Source organism: Canis lupus, chromosome 19 (genome assembly GCF_048164855.1).
Source record: "Canis lupus baileyi chromosome 19, mCanLup2.hap1, whole genome shotgun sequence".
NCBI lineage: Eukaryota > Metazoa > Chordata > Mammalia > Carnivora > Canidae > Canis > Canis lupus.
The window spans coordinates 15,873,088-15,899,876 of NC_132856.1; the positions used below are offsets into that span (position 1 = coordinate 15,873,088).

Here is a 26,789-nt window from a genome sequence, read left to right on the forward strand (position 1 = left end):
GATGATAACCCTCAGATCAGAGCTCCCCATCCCACCTGCCAGCACCCAGCTCCTATGGCATCAGTGTCCTTAATACATCACTGCTCCAAAGAGCATCTGCATTTTGAAATATGACAGAGAAGGGAAAATAATGCTTCGCATAAAGATAAGAGTTTATAATAACAGTTTAGGCTCCTTGAGGAAGATATTTGAAGCAATATTAAGACAAGCCATATAAAAACATAATTTTGACCTAATTCTAATATTCTGCAATTTGGGAGTGAGGCTGGTTAAACCTCAAACTCCTCCCCTATCCTCACCCTCTTTTTTTTTGGGGGGGGGGGTAGGCATAAGGAACACTGAGTCATTTGTTTAAAAGACATGTTCTGTTTCAAGAATGTGTTCTTTCTTCGAAACAACAAAAAGTACCTCTTTAAAGGAAAAGTCATTCACTCATTTTGTTCTCATAAAAGTTTAATAGAAGCCAACTAAAGTTTAAGATCTCCCAGAGGACAAATAAAGAGATTTCTCAGAAAATGTAGAATCGCAATTTTCATTGGTGCTAGGGGATTTTACACACAAATGCAATTTTATTTTACATTTAAAGGAGGTAAGTAAATAGACAAATCAATTTTAGCTGTTCTGAAATTTCATACTGGGTCATTAATTTTAAAAGATGGGACTTCAATAATAGTAAAAGAACAGAGGCCCAAGGGTAAAAACTGAGAATAACCACCTTCAAAATTCTGACTTATCAGCAGCCTCAGATCAAAACCAAGTGTCTAAACCAGCTTCCTTGTGATGTTCTCGGTTGCTTTCCTGCTTTCAAATAGAGAATCATATGGAATTCCCTATTGTAACAACACAAACTCCCTCTTCTTTCCTTAAAACTGGATACTCTGACGGATTCTGACAAAACCAAGCTGGATCAAATTAAGACCAAATTAAGACCTGCCCTCGCATCTAATGGTGGAGACAGAGATATAAACATAATATTCAGTATGGTATAAAAACAATCTCCGCTGTAGAATGAACACTCCCCTCGGGAGAAAGAGTAGTCAGAGAGGTCTTCCCACAGGAAATGATGTTCAGACTTAACCTGAAATAATTGGAAGTTTCTCAAGAGGAATCTCTTCCCCGCCCCCCTTACCCCCCCACCACCACATAGGAGATTTATTCCTTGTTATGTACTTTGTTACACTGTTTCTCTCAAAATAATTATGACGATTACACAACTAAAGTGTTGCCATGGTCAGCAACGTGACTGGAGAGCATCACAACCAAGCTAGGGTGAATTCTCTGAGTTTCAGTTTATTCATCTGCAAAATAGGTTTATAGGCCTGTGATATGATAATGTGTATGTAGCAATTGACAGCTCCAGGCATGAGGTAAGTTATTTCCTGATTGAAATAGAATACTAATTTATATGAATAAAGTAAGCTTAATTGCATAGTTCATTTGTTTCCATATTCTGGTTGATTTTTTGTATCTGGCTTTGCAAGCAAAGAGTTGGTCCTTGCAAAATTATTTTGTAATATGTACTTACAACAAACCATTATGTTATACATCAACTTATATCACATTATATGTCGGTTATATCTCAATACAAGTAAAAAAATAATAAAAGCAATAGTAAAAAAAAAATGATTACTAACACAAGATTCCTAAGCTACTGAGATTCTTTATTGAATAAAGATATGCTTTTAATTTTAGCTATGCATGGTAAACCTACACATTGATTTTATGCTGGAATTGTTCTAATAACTACCTAGGATTCTATTTAAATCCTGTTAGGACATCTTTTTTTTTTAATTAACAGTTTTATTGAGATGTATTATCATAAACTTCTCCTATATCAAGTGGTTTTAAGCTTAGTCACCGAGTTGGCAATCATCACCACAATCCAGACATTTTAATTACCCCCTAAGAAACCCCACCACCATTGGCAGTCACTTCTCACTTTGCCCACACTCCCCCTTCCCAACCCTAAGCAATCACTAATATACTTTCTATCCCTATGAATTTGCTTATTCTAGACCTTTCATATAAGTAGAATCATAAAATATGTGGTCTTCTGTGAACCGACTTCTTTCACTTAGCTTCAGGTTTTCAAGGATCATTCATGTCTAGCATATATCAGTAGTTTGTTTCTTTTTTACCGCTTAATAACATTCCATTGAATGGATATTTATTAATTTTATTTTTATTTTTGAGAGAGAGAGAGCGAGCCAGGGAGAGGGGTGGGAGAGAGAGAATCTCCAGCAGACTCTCGGCTAAGCATGGAACTTGACCTCACAACCCTGAGATCATGACCTGGGCTGAAACCCAGAGTCCATTGCTTAATGACTGAGCTGCCCAGGTGCCCCTCCATTGCATGGATATACCACATATTCTTTATCATTGGTTGATAGACATTTGTGTTATTTCCATTTTTTGGCTGTTACTAATAATGCTGCTATGAAACATTCACATACAAATTTTTATATAGATACAGGTCTTCAATTCTTTTGGGTATTTGCCTAGGAATGCAATTGCTGAGTCATATAGTAATTCTATATTTAACTTTCTAAGAAACTGCCAGACTGTCTTCCAAAGCATCTGTACCATTTTACATTCCCAGCAACAGTCTATGAGAGTTCTAATTCTCCACATTCTCAACAACACTGTTAGTTGTCTTTTTGTTTTAACCATCCTAGTGGATGGGAAGAGGTATCTCCTTGTGGTTTTGATTTGCATTTTTCCAATGGATGATGTTGAGTACCTTTTCATGTATACCCTGGCTATTGGTGCATCTACTTTGGAGACATGTCCATTCAAATCGTGAGTCCATTTTTCCTCAGGGTATTTGTCTTTTCATTGGTGAGTTCTAAGATTTCCTCATTTTTTCCTGGTTGCAAGTCCTGTACCAGATATGTAATTTGTAAATATTTTCCTCCATTCAGTGGGTTGTCTTCACTTTCTTTCTTTGCAGCACAAAAGCTCTTAATTCTACTGAAGTCCAACGTATCTACATTTTCTTTGTTCTGGAATCATGTTTAAGGAACCACTGCCTAATGTGAGGTCACTAAGATTTATGTCTATATTTTCTTCTAAAGAGTTTTATAGTTTTTAGTTCTCACTTTTAAGTATTTCACTTCCTTGGAGTTAATTTTGGGGTATGGTATGAGGTAGGAGTTGAACACCATTCTCTTGGATATTCACATGTTATTTGCTAAAAAGACTGTTTCCTTCTCCACCGAATTGTCTTGGCATTCTTGTCAAGAATCCATCAACTGTAAATGTGAGAGCTCATTTCTGGACTCTCAGTTCTATTCCACTAATCTGTAGGCCTCTAATACTTTATTTTTTATCTAAATTTATACAGAATAAAATATTTGCATATATAGGAGCATAAGAAGAAAATGAAGGGATATGTTAATCCCACTGCAGTAGATAAGCCATTGGTTCCAATTCATCACTGCCCTCTAGCAACTGTACACATCCACACCCTTATCATGGCCTTATCATGTGGGTGGAGTAGACTGTGGGCCGGATCCATTTGACTCTGGGTGTGGCCATGTAATCTGTTTTGATTCCTGGAATGTCAGTGAATGTGACTTAATTCTTGAAATAGACTTGCACAGTTTGTCCTGCTTTCTTGCACTTTTGCTATCACCATAAAAAGAATCCTCCTTGGGTAGCCGTTGGTTTCCAAGTGAATGGCAGATGCTTAGAATATGCATGGCCCCACTCTGTGACCTGGAGTCCAGCCAAATTTAGCCAGAGTCTAGTCAAAACTCAGACAGTTGGGAAAGAAATAAATGCTTATCAATGTTTACCACTGTGGTGTTTGTGGGTGGTTGTTCTGTAGCAATAGCTAACTAATAACCTACTACTTAGAGATAACCACTCCTATCAGTTTGGTCTTTTGATCAAAAATGAAATTATGAAAAAAATCTATATCTATCTATCATCTATTCTCCTATTGTTTTTACTTAACATTTTACCATAATATCCTGTTATGAAAAGTTCTCAATAAACACTCCTTTTATTAACTACATATTTCAACCTTTGAAAGTTATTTTTCTGTCAACCATCCCCATATTAGTTTAACATTAAAAGTAAAGGTAAAATGAATTTCACTCTTTTTCTCTCATATGAGTCTTGGTCTCCATTTCACATTTCTATGGAATGGATTTCTAGAAATAGACACCTTTAGTAAGCTTCTATAACCAGAGTCCAAGGTGGAGCCACTGAATCCTGAGATCCTTCCTGTTGTCCTATTCATATTTTCACCTATACTATTTGGCTGAACCCAGATTCCTTTTCTTCTACAAGAATACAGGCAAATTTGATTTTACTTAAAAAAAATATTGTGAAGGATTCTTTCAGCATGTTCCATTATACTATCTTTAGACGCTTACAGTTTATTCTAAAGAAGAAATCTGTTTCCACAAAAAGTAAATGATACAGAGCCCTCATTATCCTTCAGGCTACAGTGGAAATAGGACATGGAGACAAAAATGTGAGCATAGTTTTTAAATTATTATTGATAGAGTTGATAAAGGATCATATAATCCAAGAAGATGGTATCCAGGGTAGGAACCAGCTCTAACTTTCTTTATGTCCTTAATGGTGCCCAGCACTGTGCATAGCTGCATTCAGTAAATATTTCTTGAGTAAATGAATATAAGAAATATAGAGAACGTGAAAGTACACTTTCAAGCCAGAAATTATGGCCCTTGCAATGGTTAATAACTATTTTTAGGGCTTCTATAGTGACAAGTATGCTACACCTAAAATTAGATATGTAGGATGCCAAAGAGTAGGTCCGAGGCAGATACTCTATCTCAATTTTTCTGGGTGCCTTCTGAGCAAAAAAAATGGATCTCTCTCTCTCTCTCTCTCTCTCTCTCTCTGTTCCCTCTGCCACTTTCCCCTTCCCCAGGGAAAATCACAATTTTTCAAGTCATCCAAAAGGATTAATCTTATTTCATTTTGGCAACTGCTCCAGCAGATACTTTAAGAACCCCACTCACTGTCCTTACACATTATCTACACGGAGCCTCCTGGGAAATATTATTCAGGGTACTTGGGATTCCTGTCTTGCAAACAGAACTGATCTCACCTGGCAGCTGCTTCCTGGCCCCCCGCTCCCCTTCCTCCTGCGTTGGCTTCTCACAAGCCATTGTCGCTCAGCTCCTCGGGCTAAGAGAGGAGGTCCTCTTACAAAGGCAATGACTCATACCTGGCTCAGACACTTTACAATAAGTGCTATTCTTACCCATGGACACTCCAGGTCACATTTTTTTTTCCTTTAGCTTTGCTAGTCTATCACCTCAAAATTCCTGGACAAAAATGGAGCAATAAAGGAAAAAGCTACTACTTAAATTAATGCATACTGAGGTGTCAGTGGAAGTGCTCTGCAGAGAACTGGGAGATGACAGGAGGGAGGAGGTCCTGGGCAGTGCCACAGCCCCAACCGCCACTATCTGTCACAATTTGTATAGGACAAGCCAGGCTACAGCTGCCAGCAATTTATTACACTAAGAAACTCTCCCTACCCTGGTACACACAACTATTTGTGAATGCAGGACCTGCTAGCAAAGAAGAGAAAGACTAAGGCATTCTCTTCAGATTGGGAAGTGTGGCTAAAGCTCAGCATGCAGAGAAACCTAATAATTCCACATGCCCCATTCTTCGTGTTGTATCACCTGCCTGGCACTGTGTGGGTGACAGAGGTGCAATACGTACCTTAGCTGAATGAGGCCTCTAAAGAACTTAGAAATGCCATGCTTGAGAGTCCCTGCAGAAAACTTGATGACCTTGTCACCCGGAATAAATGTTACTCTCAGCTCCTGAACAGAGCCAATCATCTTGAAAGAGAATGAACATGCAGACGAGACCGTTATCAGATAGTGGCTATCTGGACAAGAGAGATCCTTTCATTTCATTCATTTGGGAGTTGCTGCAGAGACTTATCCATAATTGCTCTGGCAAATGCTCCTGGACATTTAGAGAAACTCTGTTGCCATCCCACGATAAAGCAAACTGCCTGTGAGTTTGTAACCATTACAGCTGTGATGATGAAACAGTAAAGAAGAACCGCCTCTAAGTCAAAAAGTGCACCCAGAGATAAGATTCATTTTCAATGCCCTTGCAGCTGCTTCTGATGGCATGGCCAGCGCACTTCTCACGCAGTGGGGATCCAAGGCTGATTCATCGCAAAGTGAGCAAATGCCTTTTTTTCTCTAAGATCACCCCATGCTCCACCTCCTAATAATTTCATTACGTGGGGAATTGAAGGGAGGAGGACAGGAAAAGTGAGAAATAATGATTTATAAATACATGGCAAACTTTTAAATAAAAAGGGGAAACAAAACCACTTATAACTATTATTAGCAGGGGCAGAACTAATAATGGTGCTATAAAACATCTATCAGGCAGGTCATATCGATTCTGGGCATAGTGTTCTATTCTTGTGTCCTTATAACTCAGCTAAGTAACTGAGGAGGGCAAATCCACGGCAAGGTGAGTCATACTAACAAAACATCTATGGTTTTTGTTGACCTTTATACAGGGGGGCTTGTATTGCTATTGCTGCAGATACTTTGAGGATTAAAATGAAAATATATACTCTGCCAAGATCTATTTAAAAACACCGGAGTTTAGAAAACAAGGTGTAGGAGTTAATGAAACATCTTGGTGAGGATGTTTCAGAGTTAATTTAAAAAGCTACAAATTAAGAAACAACAGCAAAAAGGAGATGATTGCATTGCTTCTAACTGAAGGCATTCCACTTTTTTGTTTCTCCTGGGGGTTCTGGGATTTTCAAGATTATTTGACCTGACATGAGACGTACAATAATTTGAAGTATCTAAAATATAAATAGCTAAAATATCTCACTTGATTTTGTTAATTATTTTCCCAAAGCAACATAAATTTCTTTTTACATACATAGGAGAAATGGATGAAAAATTTTAAAAAGCGGAAGAAAAACAAAAATCCCTCAATCCCCCACGAGCCTAACATTATAAACACATGAAAAGTGACCACTTTTATGGCCATATTGATTAATATATTTGATACTCAATTTAACGGATTATCATGCCAAAAATTTCATTGCCTGGTACAATTTTTATTTTGTATGAAAGGTTATGTGCTCTTTTGTAGTTATTGAAAAATATATTAATGTATGTAGCTATTTGTTCATTTAAAGTTTGCACTTCAAAACACAATAAAGATTTGGAAATCAAATCACCTCATTTGTTTTCATTACTTGAACTGCTACTTGGGGAAATTTTTAGGCAAGGTACCAAATGTATCACACGTCCCACCAAACGGACCAGGCTTGTTAATATGCTCCCAGCCTGCTGTGCTCTGGCCTCTTCGTCCCCATGCTAGGTTTTACCCTACCGAGCTGGACTTGGTATGCTAGTGTATTAATTTGCTTCTCTTCTTTCCAGGGCCAGGCACATTTAGCATCTGCCCTGTGCCTGACACAGTGCTAGGTGTTGGGGCTGCAGCCAAACGCACAGACAGGATGAATCTGGTCCTGGCCCTCTGCTATTGAGCATGGTCATCGGAAACAAGAGGATCACCAGATCCAGGTATGCCCAGGAATGGGGGATCACACAGGGGATAGCAAGTCTCATCATATGGGATTAGCTGGGAGACATTTTAACCACCGTTGGGAGATTAGCAGCCAAGTCCTTCTTCCTGCATCTTCCAAATGTTCAGGTTGATGGCACCATTTCTACCTTGGCTGAAGATCATTTTATGTCTGTATAGGGCAACAATTTGAATCCATGTGTTACATTTTATGACTATTTCAGAAAATTAACCGAAATCCAGGAATAGTAAGAAAAAAATTGCATGCATTCTATGTGGTCCTTATAACTCATTTATACTTTTAGGAAGCCTGCACAGTTTTTCATTTGGGGGTTAATGCAACATACCTAAGTGCTAAAGGTGTCATTTGCATTTTACACCTTGGTGTATTTATTTATTTTTCATCCCTCAAGAGATGAGTTTTATTGCTGATTACAGGGAAAAAAAAAAAGAGGAAGTAAAAAAGTAAACTCTTTACTTTTAAGAGCCTAACAGAGCATGAATCCTCTCAGTTGCTTTTCAATTTCTATGCACTGAGGTTGAGTCTGGAATTAGGTGTCACCACAAGTGACTCAAAAACGCTCTAAAAACAGGGTTGCATACACAACTTTGGTTATAAAACAAATGCCCCCCAGCAAGAAAAAAAAAGTTGAAAAGAAAAAAAGAGGGGAAAATATTCTTAAGTCTGAACTTCAGTAGAATTTAACAAATTCTTAGGAACACTGGGGAAATCCATTGCCAATTGCCAAAACTTTACCCAACTTTCTAGATACATCTATGGTACAAGAGGTTGTGCTCCTGTTTTTTCCCAAATTTCCAACATAACACTGGAAGTCAGATTCTTAAAGAGCACTCGAGGAACTTTAGGTAGCCTCAATGAAATGTCACATGAACAAGAAGCCTATGATATCTCTAAGACTTGAGTTTGTATTTGTGATGATTGTAAGTAGGCCCATATATGCTTCATTCTGCTCAATTTGAATACTATTTTAACAACTTGATAGCTTTCTGGTAAATTTTAATTGGCAGCCATGAGAGGTAGTTCATCACATTGTCATTTTGATATATTTTTTTAAGCTAGAGAGGTAGTGAAAGGTTGCCCAGCTGACATCTTTTTAACAATATATCTTTGGGTTAAAAACATGACCCAAAGAGATTTGGGTCGTTTTTCCAGCAATGGTAATTGCTATGCCTGGGACCAGATATATAAGGGGCCATGGACAAAGGCTGGAGGAGCTTTCAGGGAACAGACCAGAGAATGAACAGGATTACAGAAAATACGAGTCAACTGCCAAAGCTCCAGCCTTGGGGGTAGTTTATCTGGCTTGGGGGGAGTTTATCTGGCTCACAAAAAACTGTAATCCGCACTAATATTTTGACTTCTATTTGAGTATCTTGTGTTGTCTACAGGACACATGGTTTGTTGTATCACCTTTTTGAATGGAAAATATCACAATGAGATGTGAAAAAAAGCATATGACTGTTTTACAGCAAAAAAAAATAATCATTGAAAAAGTTTTGAGTGATTGAATATGAAAAATAATTCTATTTCCTGTAGCTGTAGCATCAGAATACATAACAAATTCTAGGGGAGGGTGCTTGGTTATGTAAAATATTCAATTATCTCCCCACTTAGATATTCAACAGTTTTATCTCTTCAATTACTTAACTGTGAAGGACAAATAGGTATTTGGTCATAACATATTAATTACTTTGTCAGTCAGTACAAGTCACTAGGAAATAACAATCTTGCATTTTTTTTTCTGACCTAGAATCCCTCTTAATGACAATTAGTGCAAAGTTAGAGCATATATAACATCATTTCAGGAAATGCTGACATTTCAAAGACATGACCTTCTTGCAGAGGAAACTGTCTTTGTTGTCATTTGTTAAGGGTTTTTTGGGTTTTATTTTTGTATCTTTGCTTCTCAGGCTCAGCAAATTACTAATTTAACTCGTTAACATTCTTCCTTGTTGAAAAATTTTAAAGTATTAAAATACCTGCTTTTATTGTCCTTGTCATTTTTAAAATTGCTTCTTCATTTTGTGGGATGAGAGTAAGATAAAATTATTTTTATCAAAAGTAGCACAATTCTGATTAGCAATACCTAAGCTTATTTGAAAAAGAAGTTGGAATGATTTGTATGTTTCTATCTTCTATGCCGTGATATTTTACTGATTTCATTATGCAAAGTGAGTTAATAAGTTGGTTAAATAGTAAGCTAAAAAATAATAATTAAGAATTTCTTTTCTTGACACTAAGCCAAAAGCCCAATTTCTGTAGTTCTATCAACATTATATTTACCAAATACCAACCCATTTAACTAAATTTTTAAAAGATATTTTGTTTTTAAATAATCGCTTTACCCAATGTGGGGCTCAAACTCACAGCCCTGAGATCAAGAGCCACATGCTCTTCCAACTGAGCCAGCCAGTCACCGCCTTTCAAATAAATTCTTTAAACTGAAAACTAGAAGTCATTTAAATCAGCACAGAACAACAACAACAACAAAAATTAGCACAGAACATATACTGTTGAAAAATCCAAGATTGGGTCTAAATTCCATTATTTATTGTTTGATCTTGGCAATTGTTGTTTGATCTTTTTTTTTTTTTTTTTTAAAGCTAATGTAACCTTGTGGATCATCTTGACCCAAATTTATTTATTTATTTTTTTTAAATTTTTATTTATTTATGATAGTTACAGAGAGAGAGGGAGGGAGGCAGAGACACAGGCAGAGGGAGAAGCAGGCTCCATGCACCAGGAGCCCGATGTAGGATTCGATCCTGGGTCTCCGGGATCACGCCCTAGGCCAAAGGCAGGCGCCAAACCGCTGCGCCACCCAGGGATCCCTGTTGTTTGATCTTTGGCAAATTATTTAACCTTTTAGACTCCTTTTCTTCATTGTAAATTGGCTAATTACCATTTGGGTCCCCCACTAAATCACAGGAGGTGCATAGAGACTAAGGAGGAACTGCTTGGTAAAAGCCACAGTGGCACACAAAAATTCCTTAAAATCCAGTTCATATGAAAATGCCTTTCAATATCTTCAGAAAACACTCAAGATTTCTAATCTATAATTCCTAACAAAGGATCAGCTCCCTTCAATGATGTGTCAAACAAGATGCTGACATTAACACACACTCTTTCCAGGAGCCAAGCTAAGTCATTATAACATTATTACTCTAGATTCAGTTTCATTGTTCAGTTGTCCCAAGTAGGTAGAAAGACTGCTTTTATTTTCTTCAGATCTGCAACTATGGTTTCAATTCCTTGTACGGCTTGCGCCTATTTGGATTCATCAAAATATTCAACCTCTCCTCCTAAACTCAAAGTGTCATACATTTATTCCAGGTTTGTGATACAAAGTTTTTTCCCACATTAAAATTGTTTTAATTTAAACTTCTTGTCATGTTGGTCCGCATTTAAGTACTTTTTAATGAAAATTGTAATGGTGCTTATTTTCAATCTGATTAGCAGTGACGCGAATTTTTACTGTTCAAAGATCTCTGGTCTTCCGCTCAATACCTGACCTCTCCAACTTAAGTTTTGCTCTTCTGGCTTTGCCCTCACTGGGTATTCCACTTTGTGTGGGTCAAGAACTCTAGTTAAGGGGCGCCTGGATGGCTCAGTTGACCAACTCTTGGTTTCTCTCAGGTTGTGATCTCAGGGTCATGAAATGGAGCCCCGCATTGGGCTCTGTGCTTAGTGCCAAGTCAGCTGGGGACTCTCCCTCTCCTTCTGCCCCTCCCCACTGCTTGAGTGCATGTGCTCACTCTCTCTCTTTCTCTCTCTCTCCCCCTCTGAAATAAATAAATCTTAAAGAACAACAAAAAGAATTCTGGTTAATTCTTCAGGAGTCAATTCAGAAGTCTCTTGGCTCCTAATGTACCCCATTCACACCTTTATTACAACTATGTTTAACTGGACCACAATTATTCATTTACATTCCATCCTGCCCCTCAGACTATGAAACCACATATTAAAACCCAAGATTTGTTCATATTTGTATTTCTAGCACATAATAGTTCATAACTGTTAAATGGGAAAATGACTACATTTTACATTAAAAGGTAGTTTCCAAGCAGCCTGGGTGGCTCAGCGGTTTAGCACCTCCTTCAGCCCAGGGCCTGATCCTGGAGACCGGGGATCGAGTCCCATGTCGGGCTCCCTGCGTGGAGCCTGCTTCTCCCTCTGCCTGTGTCTCTGCCTCTCTCTGTGTGTGTCTCTCTCATGAATAAATAAATAAAATCTTTAAATAAATAAATAAATAAATAAATAAATAGTAGCTTCCAATTCTTCTTAAAAATTGTACCTGGTGTTTATTTGGATCTACATCCTTTTGTTTTTTGTAGGATGTGATTATCATGGCACCTGCATTACTGATTCTATTGTGGGCTACAGTGATACTGAAAGCAGACTTACTTCCTGATAAAAAATGTAGGTACCATCTATTAAATTCAGTAGTATTTCTTTTTTTTAAAAAGTACATTACAGGGCAGGCCCAGTGGCTCATCAATTTAGCACTGCCTTCAACCCAGGCCCTGATCCTGGAGACCCAGGATTGAGTCCCACGTCGGGCTCCCCGCATGGAGCCTGCTTCTCCCTCTGTCTGTGTCTCTGCCTCTCTCTCTCTCTCCCTGTGTCTCTCATGAATAAATAAATAAAATCTTAAAAAAAAATAAAGTACATTACAAAAATATAGCATTATTTTTTCCTAAATAATCCTTCAATTAGGAAATTATGTATGGGTTTTTTAAAAGAAGAATATTTATTCTTATCACAATACAAACTCTTTGAATATGCTGTACTTTAAGAAAGCAAAGTTGGCTAGAATGCAAGTTTTGTACTACAATGGGGAATCATATTCCAAGTGTGGGTATACGGGCACTATAGAATAAAGCTGAAGCTGATGACCACATGTGGAATGCCCTTCCATGCAAGGACTTAATTACAAGTCCTCACAACCAAAGAATAAAAACCTTACACTATGATCAACGGATTTCATGTAAGGACAGAGCCTAAGAAAATTGTCACATGGTCTATATGTAGTGTTGTCTGAGAGAACTTTCTATGATAAGGACACTGTTCTATATCCTCATTGTACAATGTAATAGGTACTACACATAAGTCAATACAGAGTAGTTGGAATATGGCTCATGCAACCAAGGTAATGAACATTTGGTTTAACTCACATTTAAATAGTCCATATATGGCCAGTGGCTACCATAATGGACAGAGCAGTATAGACGGAGCACTACCAGTCCTGTATGTGGCAAGTATAGACACAGAGTTGTAGGAGGTATTAAAAATTAAAGATCAATGGAAATATCCTAACCATGTAGTAAATAAGTAAAATTCGGTTTCATAATGATCTGTACAATATTACCCTAGTTTTAGGAAAAAATTTAACAAGTTATAGCAACATAAACCATGGACAAAAAATAATGAATATATCACATTTTAACACTATTCTCAGTTGCAGGATTACAGGTAATTTTTCTTTCTTTTTTCTTTCTTTCCTCACCTGTGCTTTCCAAAATTTCTAAAATGAACAGGCATTGATTTTATAATTTAGAGGAAAGCTTTTATTTTGAAAACAAAGTGGTTCATTAAAGAAAAAACCCTCTTTTCTATTAATGCCTAAGTAGTTTTGCTCACAAATTGTTTCATAACGAGAAACAAATTAATTTTATATCATGAACCAATGCATATACAAATATTTAAGTATATTCATGTAGTGGAAATAAGAGGTTCAGGAAATAATTGTATTTTCTTCCATGTCATTAAAAACAATTCTAGCCACAAACCAGTAAGTTTTTGCAGTCAATTTTATAGATAGTGGACCTCAGTTTGAAAACTATAGTTATAATGAATGATAAATGAAAATATTCATTGTTTCAGTCTAAAAAAATAAAACCCTATATATGCTATAGGTAAATGTCTGGGCAAGGTTAGAAAGATAATGAGTTAAAAGCAGTTTTAAGTCAACTTTTTCTGAAATCATTTTATTATACCTTCTAATAATCATAACATCCTACAACAGACAATAATCATACTGTAAAAATTTACGAGTGCTGCCTCCGTAAAATTGAACATCACGTTGCTTCTTTTCATCATCAGCTTTACTTCTCCCACCTACCAACTTCACCATTACAGTTATTGGTTTAGCCCAAGTCCTTTTACATTGGGAACCAAATCCTGATCAAGAACCAAAGAACGTGGAACTAGGCTATCACGTGAGAATAAATGCTCCACAAGAAGAAGATGTAAGTATTTATTCTGACAATTGTCCTTATTTAGAGTCAATTTTAACTGCATTTTCCCTATCAAATGAAAATTTAAGTCACACATACACACACACACACTAAATTGACTCAAGAGTTTTCTGTTCAGCTCCAAGGAAGAGTAGGGTGTGTCTGTTGAAATGACCATGAGCTAGTGCCATGCATGTTGCTTAGCATTGATAGCAGCACAGAACATTTTAACTTTGCCATGATTCTTTGACTACGAAAAGAAAGTTAAAAAAAAAAAATTTAAAAAAAAATTAAAAAAAAAATTAAAAAAAAAAAAAAGTTAAGTGGCTTTGAGGGTAAATTGGATCTAATACTTTAAAACAGGCAAAGAGAAAAAGAGAAGAGAGCAGTAGAGTACAATGGGAGGCAGTGGAAGGCCTAACCAGAGAGAGGCCAATTTCAACCACTTTCTGATTTGGCAACCTTGGGCCAGTCACTCTGTGTGTGTGTGTGTGTGTGTGTGTGTGTATCTTACCGCAGGGATTATCTTAAAGCATTTAATATCTAGGAGATGTGCAGTAAAATGAAATAAAGGGAAAAGCAATTAGTATTAGCTATGTTTTCAGTCAATACAGAATTCTCGAGAATTTCCCCTATCTTTATACGGTAACTTTTTACCTCTGGGGAGGAGACTGGGACTACAGATGATGGTTGAAGTGACTGTGAGCCTTAATCATAGTATTTTGTTTGTTTTTATAGGAATGTGTTCATGTATCATTGAGGAATTAATTATTACATTATTATTATACTGTATTTTCTTTTAATGCCCAAATGCTAGAATTCGGTAATTTATTTTTGCTCATTTTTAAAACTCATCTTTGTTGAGGTATGAGTGGCGTGTAAAACGCTGTACATATTTACATAACTCGATGAGTTTGAGGATAAGCATATATGTACCCATGAAATCATGTGCTTATTTTTTTCCTAGCCAAACTAGTTCATTGCATTTTATTTATGTGCCATTTAAAAAGTGGAAGAAAATGCCTATTGGATTAAAATAACTCTCTTGATGCTCTTTCCCTTTTCTGTATCATGACTTGTGGGGTTTATTTTTAGTATGAAACCAGAAACACTGAAAGCAAACTCGTAACCGTTCTTCATCAAGGCTTTTCAGCAAGTGTGCAGACCATCCTATGGGATGGCCACTCCCTCCTGCCAAGCGACTGGGTTTCTGCGGAGCTTAAAGCCCCACCAGGTAAGGCAGGCTCCTCATCGGCTTATATTTTATTCCTGACCTTGCAGGTGAGGCAAAGTTGGAAAATCAAGTGGCTTTTCCTTTCCATAGTCAGTCAGCAGCTCCTGCCAAGTGTTTTTCCTCCTCATCGACATCCTGACTGAGGCTGTGATCACTTAGGGCCCTAACCCACCCACCCTATTGCAGCTGGAGCATCTCTGCAGATGTGGCTTACACTGCTCATTCCCTGGCTCCCAAGTCAGAGGGTCAGCAGCAAAATCAAGGCCAATCAGGTCTTTCGTAATTGCTAAGACCTTTTCCAACCATACCCTACATGATTCCTCTGCTTTTGTCAGATTGCTAAACATTGACACCCCCTCCCTCCCACCCCATACACACACACAGCAGCCCATTCTTGCCTTAGAGGTTTTGCTTTCTTGGATTCATCTCTCACTGCTTTTCTGAATCCTTCCCATACTTCAAAGCCCAAAGCAAGTTGTACCACCTCTACAAAGGCCTTTGACTTTTCATCGTATACACTGAAGGATACTCTTCTTCCTCAAAATCCATTCATGGGCTGGGTGACTCATTGGGCACATATGACATTATCTTTCACAGATAAATAGATTTATACGCTGCCACCTCTGAAAAGAAACCTGGTGGGGGCAGGGACAGGGTCTCACGCTTCACTGAGCCAGGAGAATGAACACTGCATGCTTTAGAAGGAGGGTTCCCTGCTGTCCTGTTTGTGGAGTTCTGCATTCTATGACTTTTCATACCAGACTGAAGAGAGCTGCTGATGGTTCACAGAAGCCACAACACCAAACCACCTACCGTGAAAGGGGACAGATAGCACCCACGGTCTATACTGTCCTTTGCTGAAAATTAGACTTTCTAAGACGTAGAATTGGTGATACTTGTGATTAAACCCTTGAACTCTCTCTCTCTCTCTCTCTCTCTCTCTCTCTCTCTCTCACACACACACACACACACACACACCAGGGAAAGAGAGGAGAGAAGGATCACCAAGTCCCAGGTCATGTGAGTGTACCTGGTAACAATTGTCTTGGCCAGTTTGACCCATGGGTAATCATCCAACCGGTGCCTTGTCATATCACTGGGTGAAAAGGCTACACACCCCCTGAACTGTGTCGATGGGTGAGAGCAACACCGTGAGGATCTTCCCGTTCAGTCATCATTATAACATGCTGCCCAGACCACATAGCAGCCAATTCACAATGACCTTGATTCCAAGTTCAGAGACTAATCCAAGTTAAAAGACAAGATTACAAATACAGACCTTTGTGTGGCTTACCTTAAACTCTTTTACCACGTCTCAAGTAATAACAGGACTACACCTGTAATGGCATCTTTCAGAATTACGTTTCTGCAATTCTAATTATTCTCTGACCATGCCAATACACACTGACACAAATGAAAAATTAATTCTCCCTTGAATCAGACTGAATTCATACCAAATAATTCCTTGGAAGAGACGTGGGAGACAAACATTACAGGAGCCTCCAAACCATACCTGGGCATGGAACGTCTGGTCATGTAGTGTATGGACACTACATTGAGTACAAGGCATACACATAGATCTATATATGTTTGTTGTATATGAATATATAGAAACAAACTGTCTGATAGTACATGGTAATCGTACAAAGTAGCCAGTGTCCCTTTTGTGGAACTGCTCTGCAGACAAAAGGTGTTTGTCTTCTCCTCCTTGAACTACACTGGCTGACAGTGATAAATGTGATCATAGGATTGACTTAAACGAAGCTAAGACCACTTCTTTCCTTCAATATTTAATCTAAAGGCTCCCACTTTGATGAGGTCCTCCCTGCTCCTCAGCCCAAAGTTTTTTCCCCTTCCCTAGCAAGCACAAGGCCCGTCACCGCATGTGTTTCGAAGCCTCAGCATCCATGGTGACAATGTGGTCTGTAATGAAAGCAAGGCTTTCCAGTCAAATAATCTTCAGAAATCCTGAGTGCAATGAACATAATGCGTTTGGTGGAAAATCATAATATTCTCTTGACATCTTTGCACATTAAGGAGGACTTCAACATGCTACTATGCACAGAGTCTCCAAAGAAGTGTTATTATTTTGCAGCGTTGCCAGACCCACTTCCTCCAGAGTGGCAATCTATGTTATTCATGATGTACTGGGGTGCGACCTAATGAATCACACAATTCTAGGCTGGAAAGCAGCAGACCTTCCTCTCCCAACTCTCCCATTTCTGGTTGGAAAAACTGAGGCCCAGAAGTGTCACAGCTCGTTATTGAAACATGTGGCATTAGAATACCAAGGTTGCTGGGCCCCAAGCTCTGAATGACAATCTCTTGTATTGCTCTTAAATGTTCATACAAATATGCCACACACACACACACACACACACACACACACACACACACCTGTAGCCCAAAGTAACTGGAAAACTTTTTAATGCCAGAAACTCAGGCTTCGTAATCCTAGCTTCATCCCCCAGTAAACCAGCCCTCTGCAAATAGGTTTCTATACATTTGTGATAACAGTTACTTTGTCATGGTCAGATGTTCCCCCTCAGTACAGTTTCAGAGGAAGTACAAATTTAAAAGCTCTCATGGCAATATTTTGTTCTTATTTTTGACCATCTTATTGACTATCCAGGGTCTCCTGGAACCTCGATTGTGAATTTAACGTGTACCACAAACACAGTATTCAATAACTCTAATCCGTTAAGACCCTACCAAGTCTCTCTGCACTGTACCTGGCTGGTTGGCAAGGATGCCCCGGAGGATACACAATATTTCCTCTACTACAGGTGAGTACCTATTTTTGCTCATGCAAATGCATCATTTCCTCTAGTCTTAAAAACTTATGAGTGCTTCAATTTAGGTACGGCTCCATGACCGAAGAATGCCAAGAGTACAGGAAAGACACCCTGAAGAGAAATATTGCATGCTGGTTTCCGAGGACTTTTATCAGTAGCAGAGGGAGTGACTCACTGGCAGTGCAAGTAAAGGGCTCGAGCAAGCATACTATAATCAAGCCCTTTGATCAGCTATTTGCTCTTCATGAAATTGGTAAGGTACACGTAACTCAAAGCTGAAATCACCAAATTGCAGAATCCCAGCATTGGAAGGGTTTATAAGGATCCCCTAGTTTGACTAATTTTCCGATGCTAAGTGAACATCTGTCCCCCTGCCTGACAACCCGGGGGCCAGCTCTCTCAACCCCAGCACCACTATTTATGGTTGGATACATGGTCTTGCAGGAGCTGTCCTGTGCCTTGCAGGATTTTTAGCAGCATCCTTGGTCTCTACCTACTAGACCAGTAGCATCCTCCTCCCACCAGCTATGACAACAAAATGTCTCCCAAGATTTCTAAATGTCCCATGGGGGACAGAATGTCTACCACGTGAGAATCACTGAACCAGGGAGTATGAACTCACTGCTGAAGGGAGCAGCCCTTTCTCAGCTCTGACTCATTTCATGAACTTTCTGCCCATTGGGCCTGTGATGGACTGGTAACACCTCCAAATAATTCTCATCCCTTTCCCTACAAGATGGTCTCAGAGCTAGCCAAAGACAGCCAGCTTTCTCATCCTAAGATTTTTCTTCTCCAAGCTTCCCATCTTCAATTCCTCATGCTTTCCTCTTAGGATCTTCTGCCATTCTGGTCTGTCTCTTTTGAGTTATCCTAAAATGTATCTCTCAGCATATGATCCTCAGATCTAAACATATTATTTAAGGTTTCATTTGCTCAGTTCTCAAAATAGAAATAATCTCCTTCATCCTAGATACTTGTATTAATAAAACTCATCAGGAGCCTTTCACATCACATTCTTGTTACAACTGCTCAAGATTTCAATCATGGCATATTTATTAGCATGGGCTGTGGAGTCAGGCTGCCTGGGCTGGGACTAGCTGACTAGCTCAGTGACTGTAGACAAGCTGGTCATTCCTCTCTACCTCAGTCTTCTCATCAGAAAGAAATGGGGAGAAAGTCACACTTCCTACAAGGTTTTTGTGAGAATTAAGTGAGTTAATAACCATACAGTGCTCACAACAGTGGCTGGTAATTATACATAATTATAAATATACAAAATGTTACTTAAAGGGACATGACTTATCTATATCTCTACCAAATAAAGTATAACTTTGTTTAAAGAACCATCTCACTAAAGATGTTTTGTGACTCTATTCAATAGTCTATTTCTCAGATAATCTAAAAATGTCACTTTCCTGAAAATTGGTAATAAAAAATGCTGAGGACAACCTAGGAAACATTATTGATATGAAAATGGACACAATCTGGTATAGACCACAGGAATTCATTCTCCTGTGTGATTTTCATTTCTTTGAGATCAATTCCTCATATTACTAAAAGAAATACATGCTTGGTTAAATATTTTCTGCTTAGGGAACGGCAGGCTCTGGAACCAATAGGTCTCATTCTTAGTTTGTCCCTAAGATTCATGAATTGTGAGATCTAAGTCACATAACCTAAGACAAGAACGCTCACTTAGAAATAATTTCCACCCATATCACAAGGCTATAAGACAATCCAGTGATAAGTCAGGGAAAAGAATTTGAGTTCTAAGTTAAGGCAAATGTGCCCCAGCGACCCCTGGGTGGCTCAGCAGTTGAGCATCTGCTTTCAGTTCAGGACATGCGTGATCCTGGGGTCCTGGGATGCAGTTCCACATTGGGTTCCTCGCAGGGAGCCTGCTTCTCCCTCTGCCTAGGTCTCTGCCTCTGTGTGTCTCTCATGAGTAAATAAATAACATCTTTAAAAAAAAAAAAAAAAAAAAAAAGACAAATGTGGCCCAATCCATTCTTCCTATGCAAGAGAAAATTGAGGCTTCCCATTCCATCCCCCAAACAAACCTGAAAGGCAGCAAACAAAACAACATGAAACAAAACTGAAGCTCCAAATGAGGAAATTATTACCCAGAGCCACACACCTGCTAGGTAGAGGCAGGGCTGGGTGGAAGCTCCAGGGCAATTTCTCTCCAGGAGGAGGTTTACTTAGTTTGGTCCTGCTTGAGAAACAGGGATAGTGAGGTGGGTCTTGCAATGAGCTAAAGGGGAAGGGGACTCAACCATTTGATGCCATTTAGAATAGGAATCCTTTAAAATTACAGGAGAGATTTCTTCAGTGCTGCAATGTAGGAGTCATCTGCAGCCACTGGGGTCTTGTGGCTTGAAGATCAGTTAGTTAAATCCTGAGCGTAGATACTTGAGAAGATTGTATCTTAGAAATGCCTTGAGGAGTGTGAGTGGATTGGATTTATCAGCCCAGACCACTGACCTTTCATTCTCTAACCTAGATCGAATTAATCCTCCAGAGAATGTCACAGCAGTGATTGAAGGAAGCGGTCTTTCTATTCAGTGGAAGAAACCTGTTTCTGCCTTTCCAAATCACTGCTTTGAATATGAAGTGAAAATTTATAACACAAGGAAAAATTATTTCCAGGTAATTCTTCAGATCATTCCAATATTTGATGATAGCGTTCTCTTTGAAATATTTTAAAAATGATATTCAGTGACAGCTGTGGTTATAGCTTGGAACTAACAAGGTCAAAGATAACTTATATTTACCCAAGTTTTATAAAAAATAAACAAAATGTTACTGGCTTTTTGTGTTGAAAGGACATACTTTTGGTTCAAAATAACACAAAGGATCAGATAAAAACTCATCAGCACTACTGTTGGTGCAAATATAAAATGTTGCAGTCACTATGGAAAACAGTATGGTAGTTTCTCAAAAAAATCATAAATAGTATTATCATGTGATCCAACAATTCCACTTTCTGGCATACAACGAAAAGAATCGTCAACAGGGTCTCAAGGAGAAATTTGCACTCTCACGTTCATAGCAGCATTATTCACAACAGCCCAAAGGAAGAAACAACTTGAGTGCCCTCCAACAGATGATGAATGGATAAACAAAATGTGGTATATCCATACAATGCACTATTATTCAACCTTAAGAAGGAAGGGAATTCTGACACAGACTACAACCTGGATGAGCCTTCGAGGACACCATATTAAGTGAAATAAACCAGTCACAAGAAGACAAATATTGTAGGATTGCACGTATATGAGATACCAAGAGTAGTCAAACTCAGAGACAGAAAGTACAATGGTGGTTTCCAGGAGCTGGGGGAGGGGGCGTGGGGAGCTGTTGTTTAATGAGTAGAGTTTCGGTATCACGGGCCATATGAGTGCTGGAGCTGGTTGCAAAACAATGTGAATGAATGTTCTCACCACAGTGGAGCTGTACACTTAAAAATAGTTAAGATGGTAGATTTTATGTTTTTTTTTCACCACAACTGAAAATATGCTCCTCAGCTCTAGAGAACACAAAGTTCAAGGGACAAGGAACTGAGAAGCCAGCCTGTGCTTATTAAGCCTCAGCTACCTGTCAAGCTTTATTTATTATGCTCATTTATTCCATCCTCCCAGTAACTCCATTAAGTAACTATCATTCCCATTACACAGGTAAGTGAGGCAGAGAGATTAAGCCACTTGCCCAAAGTCATAAAGCTGGCCAAGCGTAGGGAAGTTAGGATCACAATTCGCCTCTTACAGATAGTAGGGAAAGCAAATTCCATTCCATCCAAGTTGGTTCAACCAACATTGACAAATTGGTTTGTGCGTGGGAAGTATGAAGAGAAGTACAACAGTGTCTCTGCCATCAAGGGGCCTCATCTAGTGGACCCACTCAGCACCTCACAGTAAGGGCCCCAGAGGTCTAGGGTCTAGGTCTAGGGTGTAGGGCTCCCACTGAGAGGAATGGAGCAAAATCATTAAGTAGAGAGTAGAAGCCTGCCTGTTGAGAGGAGACCAACCTCTGTAGCCAGTGCTTCTCCAAAATAGCTATGCTGGAAGTCTGGCTTTTAAAAAAAATTTTAATTTTTAATTAGATTTCTAATTTCATTTCTAATTCTTCTTTTGTAAGATACAGTTAAAATAAAGGCTAGAAAAATCAAATATACCCAGAGAGAAGCCCGGTCATCATGGGATTGGATGTCGCGGCATTGTCAAATTGCTACAAAAGCTCCAAACCTGTTTTCTCGATTTCTGTGTTTACCTCATTGTGATCAGTAGTAAACCGTTCCTGCCCCACACCGGTCTGCCAACCACACTTTCATGACAGGGGGTCGAGGCAGAGCTCAAAGGCTTAAGAGAGCATGGCTCCTTCAGCCAAGTGGCAATAAGTGAGTTGGCCTAGATATAAAGCCAACATTAGAGTAATAAGTCTAGATCCTACAATGGTACTTCTCCAAGAATGGAAATTTTTGCTTAAAAAAAAAAAAGAGGAGTGATTTCTCTTTTTAAAACCATTGCCAGAGGCACTGAAAGCCACTGAAGAGTTTTTATTCAATACAGAACTGTGACTGCATCTGCAAAATCAGAGAATAATTTTGGTGGCAGCATGAAAGCTGGACTCGTGTGGAGGGGCCAGTGGACACAGGCATCTGGGGTTAATGGCTATGGCAACTGGCCAAACAAAAGATAACAAGAGAAATCAGGCTGTGGTCGTGGGGTAGGGTGAGTAAAGGAGAAACACACCCAGAAGAATGTAAGAGAAAGTGTCAGGGACACATCTCTGGTTTGGGGCATAAAGGATTAGCTGAATGGTGTGGACACTGAGCAGTAGAGTGAGTTAACAGAGAAAGGCTCATTTGTGAGAAAACAGCCTCACTCTAACACTGCACAATGCTAGCCTAAATTGCCTGTGACAGACTGGCATTTATTAAGAGCCTATTATTGTATTGCACTAACCAACATTGCTGGTTTTGCTCATCAAAGATGGGCTGAATATTGGCAGTTTTCACAGGATTCAAACCAATACATTCTTAAACTTGGAATTACAAAGAAAATTCGGTTTAATTCAATCATCGTGCTTAGGTGTCGTTATTCCCATCTTACAGGTGAGAAAACAGAGGCTCAGAGAGGTCAAGGAATTTGCCTTGCAGGTAGTTTGGAGTATAGGATTCAAACCCAGCTCTTCCTAGATTCAAGGACTCCACTCTTTTCTCTGTGCATGGTGCCCCCTGGCTCCAGTTGTTTGAGACATTCTTGTACATCAGGAATCAGCAAACTGTTTTTTTCTTTCTTTTTTTTGTAATGGGCAGATATTTTAGGCTTAGCAGGTCATATGGTTTCTATCACAATTACTCAGCTCTATCATTGTGGAACAGAAGCAGCCATAGAGAATATGTAAACAAATAGGCATGGGTGTGTTCCAGTAAAACTTTACTTGTGGATACTGAAATTTCAGTTTCACGTGTCATGAAATACTCTTTTGATACTTTTCAATCATTGAGAGATACATAAACCATTTGTGGCTTGCAGGCCCTACAAAAAGAGGCTGCGGGCCAGACTGGCCCACACATTGTAGTCTGCTGATGCCTACTAAATAGGTTGGAAACCAAGTGACATCATTTAGTAATTGACTTCAGAATATGGAGGGACGAGATGAGGAGGATTATGCATTCTACTATGGGCCATTCTAGTCTTTCCATCTGAAAACAGAACTGGACCCAGATAAATCATCTAGATGTTACCATTGACTTTTTATTTATTTTGGTTACAAGATCACTTTCCCCAAAGGGTAGCTGCCAACACACCCTTACTGAAGCTGTCTAGAATAAACTAATCAACGTATGCCCTATTGATTTTAAACAAGTCCGGTAACAGTGGATCACTTTACTTAGATATGACCTTCTCTTCTAATAACTGACATTACTTAAATTATATGTCTGGAAATTCTTATAATGCTAATTTCCCCCCCATTTAGACGGAAAAAATAACAACGAATGCATTCATCTCGATAATTGATGATATTTCTAAGTATTCCATTCAAGTGAGGGCAGCAGTGAGCTCTGTGTGCAGACAGACGGGGTTTTGGAGTGAGTGGAGTCAACCTCTACATGTGGGTAAGTATCTTCTGTTTATTTTAAAGTAAGCGACTACGCTTGTGGTTAAAACAGATAATCCTGAAAAGTGTACACATTCACTCATGGATCAAAATGCCTCATCTTCTGTCCATTTACTGCCTTCTTGACCAGAGATAGGTTTACCATTAAGCCAATGAAACTTACATCTTCAAGCCTCTCACTAGCACAAGCCTTGCTAAAGCCCAGTACCTAATTGCTTTCTTTTTTTTAGATTATCTGATTCTGTTATCCATCTTTTTAATAATGAAGGTTTCTGGAATAATTGTAGACTCACATGCAGTTGGAAGATATAATACAGAGAAAGCCCACGTATCTTTCATCCAGCTTCCCCCAAGGTTGCAAAACTATAGTACAGTATCACAACCAGAAAATTATCATGGATACAATGCACTGACCTTATGTGGATTTCATCGATTTTATATGTGCTCATTTGTGCATTGAGCTCTATGTAATTCCATCCCATTTGCAGGTTTAGGTATCCATCACAAGGATGCCTCCTGTTGCCCTTTTATGCGTCTCTATTCCTAAACCCTGCCAACTACTAATCCGCTCTCCATCTCTGTCATTTTACCACACCTAACTTTGAATTCCTATTTTTGTTCCTTTCCTTAAAGCAGGTTCCAAAATTGAATTAGCTCAGGGCCCATGAAATCTGGATCCTCCCTTGGGCTTTCAGCCTAACAGACACAGGGCGGCAGTTAAAGCAGTTAGGCGGAGCCTGGGCTTCTCTGTTCTGTGGTTCGTTCTGTTTGTCTAAAATCATTAGTCTACTTGGCAAGAAGATCATGGACCCGGTCAGTGAGGGGGCCTGTGAAGGGTAATGAAGTAGGCAGGGAAGGCTCTGGAAGCGAGGACACATGGCCACGCTCACTTGGCTTCAGTTAGCGATCCCATAAGCCGGAGGTGTGGCCTTGTACCTTGAAGGTAGAAAATTCACACCCTGTGCTTGTCATCCCCTGGGGGTACTGGGCATCCGTAGACATCTTATGACAGAAGTAGACAGTTAAAAAACAGCTAACATATCTCTCGTGCATGCTGCAACCATGCGGCCTGAGGATGTGGACATATGTGGTTAGTGTTGCACGAGATCCACGAGAACACGGAACAGTGGAAGGAACACCGGAATCTTACCTAGACAGCACAGATTTAACACCCAGCTTTGGTACGTAGTGACTTATACCTTGCAAAAATCCCTTCTCTCTGACTTTGCTTGGGCTCCGGGGACACAGGCAAGACTGTCCCCCTCCCCTGTCTCACAGGGTACTGTGAAATAAAAACCAGGGACAGTAGGTAACGTTTATTGATGGCTGTTTGCTAAGCACTGCTAAATGCTTGACGTGCATTGCCCTTGTTCATCTTACCAACAAACCTATTTTGCAAATGAGCAAATAGCTTCGGAAAGTTTAGGCAATTTGCTTAACTCTTCACGCCCAGCAAGTGGCAGATACGGGAATCAAACCAAGTTTAACAGAATCCAGCTCTAGTGCTCTTAGCAGGAGGCCATGGTGGACTCACCCCGGTGGGACAGGATTCTGCAAGCTGCAAAGGGCCGAACAAATCAAACAGTTGTGAGATCCTGGGAGCTAATGGTGTGGTTATGGGGTGTGGTTATGGCTGGTCAAGCATGGGAATGTCCTCTCACTCATCCTGTGGGGGATTCACTGATCCTTTGAAGAGCATATGTAAGGAGAGCGCCTTTCAGGCCCGTTGTAAAATTTTCTATTTGAGTCATTCACTTAGGCTAATGAGTGGATCTTCTGGAAATTCGTGGGCAGTGACCCATTAGACCATGTGGATGTGAGTCAGACTAGACACGTATCAGGTAGATTTCCACGGAAGGATGGGAGAGATGAGGAAAGGCCCCAGAGAATCAGGGTGATTCAGGGTCTGCAAGGGGGCTGGCCATGCCGAGCTGCAGAGTTTGCAAAGGGGAATGGCACCCCCTAGGGTTGTGTAACACACAGCACAGCCTTATGGGATGGTCCCCAATCCCCCCACTGGTGCTCAGAGGAGCAGCCTGAGCCTTCCTGGGAAGAGGGGTGTGAAAGGAGGATACAAGGAACCAAGGTTGGGCCAACTGCACCGACTTCCCAATTCTGCCGAGGCCAATCCTCCATCCCTCCCATCCTCCCTAGGCTGGTACCGCAACAGGGCTCAGCAGACCCTGCGCTCGGAGGACCCCCCCCCACACACACACACACAGCACTGCTCCTTCTGCACAAAGTAAATTCACTTTGCTCACCAAAGAGCAAAACAAACACACATATAAGTCCCAGGAAGTTTTTAATAAGATTATTCATGTTATCAAATGCTTGTGAAAGAAGCTTAATTTTCATTACTTGCATTTGGTAAAAATTTTTTTAATGGTTTATGTTATTCCCCAAAGGCACAAAACTCATTGCCTCTGAATTATTATTTCTGAGCGTCTTTCCAACATTACTACATTTAGAACTTCAGAGATTTTTTTAAATGCTGTCCAAGGACTTAACCAACAAGGTGGAAACTGAGATGAGAAACCTGGCTCAGAAGCCTTTTCTGCTTTCTGAGTGTTTCGGTTGTGAAGCTCAGGTCAGTGTTGACTGCGGACGGTTTAGAACTTACAGAGCAGAAGAGACAGATCAGGAAATCTAGGTTTTAGCCATGGCTCTGTCACTGTCTAGCTCTCTGACCCAAGCGTGAGATGGCAAAAGATAGCACGTCAGGAGGCGAGTAATCAGAGCCGGCTTCAAGCGCCGTATTGAGGAGGATTCTCAAACGACACGGAGGCCTCTCAGGAGTGCCCATCTCCTGT

At 39.6% G+C, this 26,789-nt stretch overlaps 1 protein-coding gene across 3 annotated transcripts in view; it reads left to right on the top strand.

The window, feature by feature from the left end:
- Nucleotides 1–5,938: 5,938 nt before the first annotated feature.
- IL5RA (interleukin 5 receptor subunit alpha) overlaps nt 5,939–26,789 on the top strand; it is a 74,084-nt gene continuing 53,233 nt past the window's right edge. For 2 of the 3 annotated variants that reach the window (XM_072785345.1, XM_072785344.1), the window contains exons 1-9: nt 5,939–6,187; nt 7,425–7,568; nt 11,926–12,010; nt 13,694–13,839; nt 14,923–15,061; nt 17,694–17,847; nt 17,922–18,109; nt 20,360–20,505; nt 23,839–23,977. In XM_072785345.1, the coding sequence (XP_072641446.1) occupies nt 11,938–12,010; nt 13,694–13,839; nt 14,923–15,061; nt 17,694–17,847; nt 17,922–18,109; nt 20,360–20,505; nt 23,839–23,977 (985 nt within the window). In that variant the 5' untranslated portion in view covers nt 5,939–6,187; nt 7,425–7,568; nt 11,926–11,937. The remainder of the gene's footprint in view (nt 6,188–7,424; nt 7,569–11,925; nt 12,011–13,693; nt 13,840–14,922; nt 15,062–17,693; nt 17,848–17,921; nt 18,110–20,359; nt 20,506–23,838; nt 23,978–26,789) is intronic. The other variant, XM_072785343.1, reaches the window with a different exon arrangement.